The sequence below is a fragment of the Talpa occidentalis genome, unplaced genomic scaffold (genome assembly GCF_014898055.3).
Source record: "Talpa occidentalis isolate TD23 unplaced genomic scaffold, MPIMG_talOcc4v2.1 talOcc4.3, whole genome shotgun sequence".
NCBI lineage: Eukaryota > Metazoa > Chordata > Mammalia > Eulipotyphla > Talpidae > Talpa > Talpa occidentalis.
Window position 1 is genome coordinate 26929433 of NW_023603184.1, and position 12287 is coordinate 26941719.

Sequence of the window (12287 nt, forward strand, 5' to 3'; positions counted from 1 at the left end):
ATTGAACACCCACCATGGCTTATTTTCTTTTTTAAAATTTGATGTTTACAGGAGTCAAATTCAGTATAAAATAATAATTTTTCTACTTCTAAGATCCATCTTGTTCCCTGCTGGATAGTGAGGTGTTACTGTAGGAAATGGATGTCTTCATTTTTGAAGTTGACAGTGTATACAAATTTTGATCAAGCAATTCCACTTCTAAGACACCCCATGGAAAAAACTTAAATATTTCTATAAAGATACATCTAGGAAAATGTTCATTGTATTATTACTTATAAGGGAGAAAAAGTAAAAACAACTTATCAAGTGATAAGAGATGGGTCAAGCAATCTATATAGTTCCTCTTACAATAGGATACTACATTAAAAAGTCATTAAAACAATTGAAAGTTCTATATGTATTAAATGAAACACTGACATACAATGATTTAGAAGATGACATTAGACAGCAGCCTTGTTCATCCACCAATACCTGTTCTCCCCTCCTCCCATGTGAATGGAGTTTAATCCCGCCATAAGGTCAGCAGTATCCAACTAGGAATGGCTACAACCGTGCCATTACTATCCAGTGCAATGGGAGCTAAAGAGTTGTGAGCAGCTCTTGCCCTGCTTATTAATCAGTCAGTCAAGAAAGCAAGCAAGTAAGCTGGCTGTGGGCTACCATTCTTTCTCCTTCTTACAACCTGGAACAAAGGTTTGCCTGAGATCCAGTTTCAACCATGTAGACAAGTATAAAACCCCGAGAGGGGTGTGTGGTTATGAAATAATAAAGAAGCCAGGATTTAAGCCTGACAACAGGTCTTATAGTTCTGACGCACAATGAGAATGAGGACAAGGAAGGGCTCTGGGGAGCACGGAGAGTAGGCTTCATCCCAGATCTCAGAGGGTTAGAATCCTACTGGAGACACCAGGAGAGGAAATTTGGGAGAGAGGGCCTGGGAGAAGGTGGGAGACCAAAAGTTTTATTTTCAGAACATGAGTCTGGCTGGGTGGGTGGAGACTTACAGCCACCCGGAGGAAAGAACTGAGGTCTGGACTTTGTGGCGACAGCAGATTGAAAAGCAAGAAATGACTCTGAGGTTTTGAAAAGAGGAACCATTCTATTTGGGTGGCTTCCTGGGTGTGAGGAAGAAAGGAAGTGTTAAAAGTTCAGGCCTGGGTTAGCCCAGAACCAGTAGGTGCTCACAAGCCTCGAGAGCACTAGCAGTGTCTGGAGGAGGGTGCTGGTTGGAAAGGGGCTAGAGGTGCTCTGAATGGGCAGGAAAGCCATCTGATTCATTCATTCATCTGTAAATGTTTACTTAGGGCCTGCTCTGTGTCCGGCCCACACTTGCCACAGCATGGTTGGACAGAGACCCTGACAGGAAGTCTAGTATTTACACATTCACTTCTTTGATCTGGTGAAAATGAACCCAGTCTTGGCCTGAAGAACATATCTGCCCCACCCCACTTACCTTTTTCCTGCTCGGCTGCTTCACTAAGTTCTGGAAGCTTCAGGCCAACTAAGTTCTGATTTCTCATCAAGATATGCTCCTTTTTAGGAAAAGAAGACAGTATTTCAGATAATGATACTCTTTTCTCAGTTCTATCTATGGCTCTGTAGCCACTCAGCTACTAGTGTTGTCTCAAAGGTGGGTGAATGGTGATGACGTGGTGACATCTGAGTGACACCATGACAGTGCCTCCGTAGCACATAAAGGTGCCTAAAACTCTACCACTAGGGCCACATTTCTTGGATTAAGAACTGTCCTTGGCCTAGTGTGCTTTGTAAACAAACTTGTAGGGCTTAGGGCAAATGAGGTGCCAGCCACACCTCAGCTAAGGCCTGCTGAGGGTGGGAAGAAAAGCAGAAGTAGAACCCAGGGATCTGGGTTGAGGAGGTCCCCTGAATGTATATGGGGTTGATTTTGGAAACAACCTCATGGCAGTGTTTGAGCTGGCTAGAGCTTCCTGCCCTGTCATTCTGGACAGTAAGTGCCTACTTCCAGGACTTGTGAGGTCCCTTCCCATAAGTTCCTCAGTGACCTGCCATTTGTTGTTAAACTCTCCAGGCAAATGAGGCCTAAGAATTGCTGCCCTAAGGCAGCAGGCCCAGCAGCCACTATCCTGCTTAGGGCCTCAGCAGGCTGAGCCCAGGGAGAGAGGAAGGGATGTAGGTAGGCACAGGTAGGCCTATCATACTTGCTCTATGTCAATCAGTACCCGTCCAGTGCCCCCAAGTAGAAATCCTGACCCAGCTACATAGCCCAAGTGATTTGTGCTATAAAAAAGGATTTTCAGGGGCCTTCCTGGTAGCGCAAGAGGTTGCATCTCAGCACTGTCATGCTAAAACCAGTCACTGTGGCATGGGTTCGATCCCCGTCCAGGGACCTAACCCATATTGCACAGCAGACCTCTCCTGTCTCGCCCGCTGCTCCCCTCACACTATTTCAGTGGATCCACCTGTTCTGCTCCCTACTCTGTCTCTGGTGAACCCTCTTGTCTGCTGCATTCTGGCCTGCACCCCAGTTCTTGTAGGTATAAAGAAAACAAATCTTAAAAAAATTTTTTTTGTTTTAAAAAAAGGGATTTTCAGGTTCCTCTGGAACTGAGGCCACTTGAATGGTTTGCCCCCTGGGTAAAGGAGGCAAGGAAGGGGCCAGCAGAGGGTGCTCTAGCCTAAATGGAAGTGACTGGCACTTTACCTATTTCCTTGGCAAGCCAAAGGCTCCAAACCATTCAACTCTCAGCACCCGGAATGGGGGTGGGCTGCTTAGCTTCCAGGCTAGTAGCTAGCGGGGTGGGGCCTTTGAGTTCTCTGTGACTTTCTTTGCTGCGGAAAGAGACTTGTAGGGGTGTGAAGGTGAGTGGCCTGTTGTCTAAGCTAAGCCTGGTCTCTGATGCCCAAAGGTCTATGAAGGCAAATGTCCGGCTGTCTGACTCCCTCGGCCCCACCTTTCCCAGAAATCTGGAATGGAAGCCAGCACAAGCAGTCCCTCCAGTCCCTGTGCTGATCCACTGGCTAGTGAGATATTCCTAACTGGGTGGGGTTTTCTGTGCAAAAATTAAGAGCAGCCAGCTCCCAGCTTCCCTGGAGTCTCTAATTCGGAGTATTATGGAAGGTTTTTCAATAGGACAGTGGCCAGCCTTGGACTACATCCCTGCTAGCACAGAAACCCTTCAGTTGTGCTTGACTATTATCAGGTGCCCCTTTTCCTTCCCTGCCCCACACCCCTTCTATAGGGGAGCCAGGAGAGCCCTGTCCAGCTCCGGCTATGGAGGTACCGGGTCCCATCCTGTGGATACCTGCTGCCATGGCCTGTACCCTGAGTTGACCCTCTGGGGAAGCGAGCACTGAATAAGGAATCTTTTGTCCTGTTAACCTCTTCTCTACCTCTCACCATGGTCTTTCTCCTCTCCATTTCTGGATACCTTCTAGTCACCCCATAAATAGGGTGGCGACCACATGAAACATCCCTGTGCCTGGTTTGATGGACAGTGAAAGTTGCAGACATCATGGATGTTGGCAGAAATTTACCAGGATGGGGGAGAGTAACCCCTCATGGCCATCATTATATTTGTGGGTGGACTTGAGGCTCTTTACTGACAGGTGCCAGAAAGGAAAGCTTGGGGGCATTACAAAGGGAAAAACTATTCCATCTTTGCCTAGCCCAGTCCTAGGCATGACAAGGCACTCCATCAAGGGCTTCCTGTTTATGGCCACTAGCTCTGGCTAGAGGAGATAACACAGCCTAGGGCTGAGGGGCCCATGTGTCCCTCCAGACCCACAACTTCCCCTTGAAATGTGGCTTTATGTGACAACTATGTCCTAGAGTGACCTCCCCCTAGTAAGAGATGTAAAAAGCAGCTGAAACGGGTGTTTGTGAAGAAAATGTTGCACAGTGGGCCCAATTTCTCGGAGTAGGGAAGTTTAAATTCCCCTACAATGCCCAGATCCAGACAGAGCTGCCCAGGAACCAGTTCAACCCAGAGGTCATCAACCTGGGGGAGACCAGGAGTGCACACCCTGCCCAGCTGGCCCCCAGTCACCCACCTCTCGGAGCTTGGTCAGTTTCTGCATCCGCACAGGCTGCACTTGTATCTGAAAGTCTTTGAGTCCAGGTGCCTTGGCCAGCTTGCTGCTAGCTTTGCCTGAAAAACGCTTCTCTTCTTCCGCCAGCGGCAGCTTGGCAAGCACTTTCTGCAGCCGGGGGCTCGTTTCTTCGGGGCCACTGTCCCAGGATACTCCCCGCAGCAGGGGGGGCCGGGACACAGGGGACCGAAGCTCAGCTTTGGAGCCACCTTTGGATGTTCCTGTCTCTCCAGCTGCGCCTTTCCCTGGGGAGGTTGAAGGAGCCACCCCTCCAGATCCCTGGGCTGGGCCTCTGGGGAGAGGGTTGCCCTCCCTGGCTGTCTTCAGGAGTGGCTTGCCCAGCTCACTCTCAACAGGACCAGGCTGGGGGCTGTTCAGAGCCATTTTCCCCACACTACCTGTGCCAGAAGCTGGGCCCTTGGGTGTGGCCTCAGAATGCTGGAGGGGATCAAAGTTTTCCTTTTGTTCTATTGCAATGTCTTTGGATTTCTCAATTGTGGGAGAGCGAGGAGTCAGCCTGCCCTGAGATACTTTCCTCTGGTCATTCTGCTTCCGGTCAGCTAGTCCTTTGGGAGCATTCTGAAAGAGAAAATGTAGAGCTGTCACCCGATTGGGGAGTAGATAAGTGGGGTCACTTTCATTGTGGGGCTTCTGCCCACCCACCTTGCCAAAGGGCATACTTGTACATGAATGTGTTAGAGAGGAACTGATAGAGTGGAGGTTTTCTCAGTTATTTCTGAACCACTAAAGAGAACCCACGGACAAGTCTGAGGTTTGTTAAAAAAAAAAACAAAAAACACCAAAAAAAACAGATAGGATGATGGGACCTATAATGCAAAATCTGTGAAGCTTCACAGCAGTAGAATAGAAAGGATGGTTTGAGGTCACAAGTTTTAGCTCAGACTCAGCTCTCCACGTTCTTGTCCTGGCTCCTCTTGACAAGGTCCTTAATTTGTAGGAACTCATATTTCCCATTAGGTTTGTGAAGTCTCTGAAGTTATGTGTGAATGTGTGTGTGTGTGTGTGTGTGTGTGTGTGTGTGTGTGGTATATATATTTCTGGGAAAAGATTCCATAGCTTTGAACCATTTCTCAGAAAATTCTATTATCCAAGAGATTAAGAATCCGTGGTGGAGGATTATTGGAGCACTAGTAGTGGGCAGGGTGTGAAAATATATATTTGTAGAGGTTTAAACCTATAACCCCTGATGAAACAATGATGTAACCCTCCTTTATCTCAATAAACATAAGTTTAAAAAAAGGATCAATGGATGACTCTCAGAAAGAAAATAGCTCACTTAGCTTCGAAGTGCTAAGCGCTTTTCTTCCATTCCCAAGGGAAACCTGCTGTGTGAGGAACTTGTGGGTCTTTGTCGGTATATTTGTGTGGCTGTGAAGCATGTGTGCTGAAAGTCTTACAGAGAACTCTATCCTGGACCAAATTCTGGATGACCTGTGCTCTCTGTGGACCTCATACCACCTTGAGCACTTTATAGGAGTGGGGCTCTTCTATTCATTGTCAGCAAAGATGAGGTTTTCCTGGTGGCCCCCACAAAGAATTCCAACTAGAGACTAGAGCTCTCCTGCAATTTTCACTAGATCTGACAAGAGGGACAGTCTTGCCAGGCTGCTACTGGGTCCAGCAGTCTCTGGCCAGCAAGAAGTCTGACTGGAGGTACAGGAGTATGGACATTACTGAATCTCACTCCTCACCGCCTCCTCCTCAGACTTCCAGTCACAGTAGGGCAGAGGGACCTGCTGGCTTCCTCAACCTCAACCCTCTGCCCGTATACACACACACACAGGCTGCCTGGGGCCAGCCTAGTCTCCTGGGAGACTATGTCTTCCAAAACCAAATCAGCTAAGTCAGGTAGAGTTCAAACTTACAGGTTCACCAAGGTGAGGTGAAAAGAGTTCAGCCTCATTCCCCTTCTGCTGGATAAAGTAAACATAAGTCAGTTAGCAATGTGAAGAGATTTTATCTCCTCTTGAAATACCCTCAAGGAAGCCCCTAGCAGTGATGAGTCCTCCGCCACAGAGTACCCTCATTTCCAGTGGGTCACGGGTGGATGGAGGGCGCTTTCAGATGTTAAAGAGTAAGAGGGGAGACTTGTTAGCACAGAAACCCCAAGAGGAGCCCCATTACCTGTGGTTGTGCTCCAGGAAGGGGGGACTGTGAGCCACTGCATGTATCCAAACCTGGAATGGTCCAGACACTGATGAGTGATGTCTACCACCCCAGATCCTCATTTGTCCCGTTAGCAAAACCACATCAACCTCCCCCAGAATGTCCTCTCTTGCCACTATTTGTGGTTTACTTTCCATATTCCAAGTTCTCAGTGAGCTTTCATTTAATTATCACAGAAACCAAATGAGGAAACTGAGGCAGAGGAAAATCAAGATCACACAGCACCAGGATTTGAACCCAGCTGCCTGACTTGATCTTGAGCATGCCCCACAGTTCTGACAAGGGCAGGCTACTGTGGCGCCCTCCCCCTTCCCCCATTGAAGATGTGGCCCTGTATACCGCCAAGCAAAAGGGGAGAAACCAAAAAGCAGAGTGGTTGAAATAGAGGCCTTTCCAAATAAGAGCTGAGGTAACGTCTCTAAGTTCTCTCTGGGCAGAGAGAGCACCTTCCCACAACCTTGCCCCCGGCTTGCCTCCTCCTGGGTTACCCCTGCCACCCTACACTGGCCCAAACACCCAACAGAAAGCACATCTACCATCTCTGGGGCAGCATAGTCAGGCCCAGGAGCTGCTGGGGAGTGTGCCACATAGGGATCCTGGCTGGGTAATTTGCAGGCTGGGGGAAAGGGAGCTGAGAGGTGTCCTTGTCAGGTCAGGGGAAGAGCTGAGCTGTTAACCAAAGGGGGAGACCAAGGTAGGAAATGCTTGAGGGCCTGGACCTTACCAGGTAGTATGGGGACGGTGAGTGAGTTGCTCCGAGAGGATGCAGGAGAAGCTCCAGGGCTGAGGTTTGGGGAAACAGCTATGGAAAAAGACAGAAATTGGTCAGCATTCACGACGACTTAGAATTTCAGCTTAATGTAGACATATTTTAAGGTGTCTCTGACTCCTGGGAACTGGGTCTGCCTTGTTGGGGTCAAGGGCTGATACTAGATGGCATTGTAAGTCTCCTCCCATAGCCCCTGCTGCCAGTTGGAAAAGGGCACTCAGATCATTTGTGGGGTAAGGACCAGGGTCACATTCCTCAGCCTGCATGGCCTAATCTCACAGCACTTATAGAAACAGGGGTTATGGCACTGTTTGGCAAGAATAGTTGCAAAGGCTGGACCTCCTAGATTTGCCAGGATGGCCCTAATTTCAAATTTCCCTTTGCCTCCTGAGAACATCCAGAATTGCCTAAATCCTGGTCCAACTTTTTGCTCAGGAGGAAGAGTAAGTTTAGTCATAGTTGTAGCAGGAGGATTTCAGGGCCCAGAAAAACCTTTTGTCTAATCCAGAAATTCCATAAGGACCACCTTCAAGGCCATCCCCCAGTGCCTAGGAGGCTTCCTGAGCCCAGAGCTGGAGCCCAGGGAGAGGGAGTCCAATGCCAGCATCTCCAGACCTTTGCTGAGGAGGCAGGCTCTCCTGCGGGAGGTGGGGAAGTCACATAGACTCTGTCCTTAAACTGTGACCCAGGAATCAGGGCCCAAGGACATCACATGCAGTTCTCTCCATGTAGGACTTGGGGATGGGAGAACCCAAGTAAGTTCATGGGTTTCATAAGGGCTGACATTTCTGGGGGAAAACAGTAAGCTAAGGTGGTCACACACAGGTCCCCAAAACAAAGGTTTTTCTGAGTTAAAGTTGGGTCCTTATTTTAGAACTTCTTTAATTAGAAAAGATGCCCTTCTCCCTGCAAGGTCCTCTCCACAAGGCCCGATCCTCTGTGGCCCAGAGGCCCAGGGATAAATGACTCAAACATCGCACCCGGGAAGCAGTGTTCCCACTGCACCAGGGACTTGGTCTTCTCTAATGCCCTCCCCACCTTAGAGGGTTCAGAGTGGGCCCCAGTCCATCCTACCTGATGGGGAGTCTCCAGGGCTGCTCCTAGATCTCCTCCCTCGGCGGGTCAGGAATCGCTCACTCACTGACTTGGCTTCTTCCAGCAGTGCCAGGTTTTTCTTCTTATCCTCCTCTGAGATGCTGATGTCTGGCAGCTGGTCATTCACCAGGTCAATAACATGCCCCGCAGGGTCTGCAGAGGAAAGTAAGCTCAGTGAGAGGCCCTGCCATCCCACATCTCAACCCCGGAATGCTCCCCAGAGCAGACTTGTCCAGCCAAACCTCAGCTGGAAGCAGGGTCATGGAAAGAGCTGCATGGGGACAGATGGCTTCCTGGCTGCTCCTTGGGGCCTGTGTTGTGACAAGTCATCTGTCACAAATGGCTATGAGGCTGCCTTGGGCTCCCAGTACCTTCCTGAACTCTGGAGTTAGGAAAGGCCATACAAAGCTCCACCTCTGTGCTGTCTGCTTCCCCCTGCCCCCACTGTATTCTTCCTTCAGGTCTCTTTTTCTTTAACAATTTAGTGAGCTTAAGGTGTGTAGATAAAAGGAGCATTCCAAAGACCATGGACCAAAGATAATCCCACAGCCACCTTTATTCCTCTGACAGTGTTTACTTTCATCCCTCCAAAACTGTCCCTTTTCCAGCAGCTCTTCTCTGAGCAAATGATGCCACCCTCCATCTAGCTGCTTAGAAACATGGGAATCATTTCACCCTCTTCCTCAGTCACCCCATGTCCAATTAACTGATCACCAGGCCCTGCATTTACTTCAAAAATGTCATGGGCACCTGTCTCCATTGTCTCCATTCTTGCTCACTCTTACCTGCAAAATTACACAAGCCACCTTATAAGTCTCCCACCTTGGGCTCTCCTCTCTCTCCCATCCTCCACAGCCTACCAGAATGACCTTGCTGAGACCTTTCTGACCAGGCCATTCCCCTGCTTCATCTCATCGGGATTCTTCATGGTCCTCAATGTGGTATCCAAAGGATGAACTGGGCCCAGTCACTTTTGTCAACCCTACATGTTCCTGCAGAGACACCTCTCCCCCAGCCCCTTGGTGATGATCAGCTCCCATGTGCCTCCCCAGCCTTCATTCCCCAGCCCTCTAGTTAGCATTGCCTGAAAACCCTCTGAGTCTCAAGTATATTAATTAGGAAGGAACCAAGTTCTACCTCTACATCACCTCTACTGTAGGCACAGCATCCTGTACCAGTCTGGGCCAGGTGCTGAGTTCATTAACGCTGGCCACAATGCTGAGCTCAGGGATAGCCATGGGAAGCCAATGGGCAGCAATCCTGGGAATTGTGTTAGTGATAGCAAGAACATGAATTCTCTTTCCATCAATTGGACATATCTGGAGTTACTGGTAGCTATTTGCTACCATATATGAAGAGCATGCCCAAGAAGAAAGCTAGCACATGAGAAAGGACACCTGAGGGACAGAAGACTTACTAATAACGCAGCTCAAGCACCTGGATTCAGCGCTGCCGGAAACCACAAGCCCTAGGTTTCATTTATTATTTTTTTTGGTTTAAGCTAGTTTGAGTTGGTGTCTATCATGAAAGAGCCCAGGCCAGTACACAAGACTGTGCATCCCATCACTCTGTTACAGTTCCTGCTCCCCCACTGTGTTGCTTTTGCATCCAGAATGCAGTACCTTTCCTCCTTCTTGTCTATCTGTCCAGTTCTCTAAGGTACAACTCAAATACTCTCTCCTTGGAAATAACAATTCAACCTCCTGCCTTCCCAGAGAACAGATCCCTGTCCTGTCTCAATTTCCCCAACTCTTCTGTGAAGGGTCTCCTTTACAGAACGATACAATCACCAAGTCCTGATTGTATCTGGTCACTTCTCAGTCTCCTCATAGACTGCAAGCAGCAGGAAGGCAGAGACTAAGTTTGTCATTTCTATGTCTTGTCCAAAGCAGGCCCGGAGAGGCCATTTGGAGAAGGAGCCAGTGATTGGGGCAGCGAGGCTTGCACTGAGGCACATGCTGACCTGGAAGTCAGCCTTTTTATCAGGGGGCAGAGGGCCCCTGGAATTGAGCTGTTCTGTCTCTCTTTGCCTTTCAGTCTCCCTCTTCTTACCCTTTTGCAAAAAAAAAAAAAAAAAGCGGGGTGGGGGATCAAACTTCTAGGCTCAAGCTTTGAGGGGCTAATTGACTTTGTCCTGTTGGACTTGTAGGGATAAACCAGTGTGAGAAGCAGGAGAGGGGAGGGATGGGACCAAGCCCAGCCAAGCTGCCATACCTCTGTCTTCCTACTCAAACACACCTTCAGTTGGACCCCTATCTCTGATTGCAGAAATAAGATAAATTCTCCTAACCCTTACCCACAGAAGTCAGCGAAACGGTAGAAACCTTCAAGTGTCGGTGAGAAAGCCTCCTGTGGGGACTGTGAGCTCTGAAAAACAAAATAGCCATCTTGTTAAGAAAATTTGCCCACAGCTTTGAAGTAGGCAATTAGATATTTGTATGTCCTTTCAAAATCATCTAAGAGATTTGCCATGCAAGCCTGTCTAGCTTTGGCCCTTGTTAGAAATGCAGTTCTCAGGCCCCACTCCAGACATACTGGATCAGAAATTCTGGGGCTAGGGCCCAACCATCTGTGATAGAACAACCCCCCAAGGTGGTTGTGATCCACCTTAGTTTCTGAACCATTACTCTAAGGAGAGGTAACAACTATTTGCTATATATTAGGGCCCAGATTCTGAGTGAGCATTTAACTTGTATAAAATGTCAATAATTGTGTAATAGAGAAGCAGATGATATCTATTTGGGGTAAAGGGATATACATATCACATGTATATACACAGATATAAGCTGTGTAATCTATACATGCACATAATATGCATGTCATACATACACACACACATATCCATTTTTTGTACCCTTCTTTGAACCAACTTTGTCACCCTGACAAATCCCTCATTGATGAGTTAAATAAGTCTTTGGTACATGCTCACTATATATTTCTATGAGAATTTTCTTTTTAACTTTTTGGAAACTGTACATGAATGATCTCATCCCAGCTAGAGCCATCTAAGGGCTACTGTTGTGTGAATCCCAGGCAGTGACAGCCCCATGCATGTGATCATCCTCCACACAAGACACAATTTGGCCAGAGGCAGGATCCTACAGTCAAAGGCTCAGATCTTTCAGGTCTGCTTGCAAATATGTGGGCAGTTAGTACAGGAAACTCCCCCTCTCTGATTTGTGCTTTTCTTAAAGCTTAGCAGAGTGCAAAGAACCAAATCCAGGAGAGGAAAAATAATTTGGGGATGGGAGGAAAATCCCAAACTCTTTCCCCATTTTGAAAAACTCCTTAATTGCATTTTCATTAATAAATTGACCCAAGAAAGAAGAAAAGATTTATGCGCACACACACACACACATAAAACAGCTGTCTAAACCCCTTGTTCTAGGAAGTATTTTTCTTCGTAGTGCAAAGATTAAACACATGGGCTGTACCGGTTGGCCAGGTTTTTGTCAGTTTCTCCTTCTGGTGAACTGGCATCCCCAGTCAGGATGATGGTGGGTGGGTTGCAAGATATTCCTGCTGTAGGAGTGCCCTGGAGGTATAGAACAAAATAAAATGGTGTTAGACTTGGGATGGTGGAGCTACCAGGAGCTGAAAGTAGAGCATCTATTCCAGTATCCTGATACTCAGAGCCATCTTGAATGGGACAAATGCAGTTTATCTGGATTAAAACAAAAATTCTAGTTTCTTCTTCATTCCCTAGCATGCAGCTGAACACAATCCTCTTTTCTTTTTTATTTGGGTATTCTTTCTTTTAATGTTTTACTTGTTTTTTTTCTCTTTTTATAAGATTTTTTAATTTATACATACAACAACTGGGGTACAGGCCAGAGTTGCGGGGGGCAGGGGTTTGAAAGGATTCACCAGAGACAGAATAGGGAACAGAATAGGCAGACTGACTGAAATACACTGCTGACGGGAGCAGCAGGCAAGACAGGAGAGGTCTGCTGCGCCATGTGGGTTAGCTGCCTGGCCAGGGGTTGAACTGGTGCTACAGATAGCTTCTTGGTGCCGAGACTTAACCCCTTGCCCAACCAGGGAAGCCCTGTTACTATTTTAATTTTAATTTTATTTTATTTTATATAATTTTTACATAATTTTTCATTTTTGCACAATGTGTGCATTTTCATCTTGGTTGTATTCCCCCATACAATTCCCACCC

General features: G+C 47.7%; 1 protein-coding gene across 3 annotated transcripts in view; it reads right to left on the bottom strand.

Moving 5' to 3' along the window:
* Positions 1 to 12287, bottom strand: part of IRAG1 (inositol 1,4,5-triphosphate receptor associated 1) — a 104861-nt gene that overhangs the window by 39200 nt on the left and 53374 nt on the right. For all 3 annotated transcript variants that reach the window (XM_037522663.2, XM_037522662.2, XM_037522664.2), the window contains 8 exons: positions 11557 to 11657; positions 10419 to 10489; positions 8102 to 8275; positions 6983 to 7060; positions 6217 to 6269; positions 5958 to 6005; positions 4033 to 4650; positions 1454 to 1532 (listed from right to left, as the gene is read on the bottom strand). In XM_037522663.2, coding sequence (XP_037378560.1) covers positions 1454 to 1532; positions 4033 to 4650; positions 5958 to 6005; positions 6217 to 6269; positions 6983 to 7060; positions 8102 to 8275; positions 10419 to 10489; positions 11557 to 11657 — 1222 coding nt within the window. The remainder of the gene's footprint in view (positions 1 to 1453; positions 1533 to 4032; positions 4651 to 5957; positions 6006 to 6216; positions 6270 to 6982; positions 7061 to 8101; positions 8276 to 10418; positions 10490 to 11556; positions 11658 to 12287) is intronic.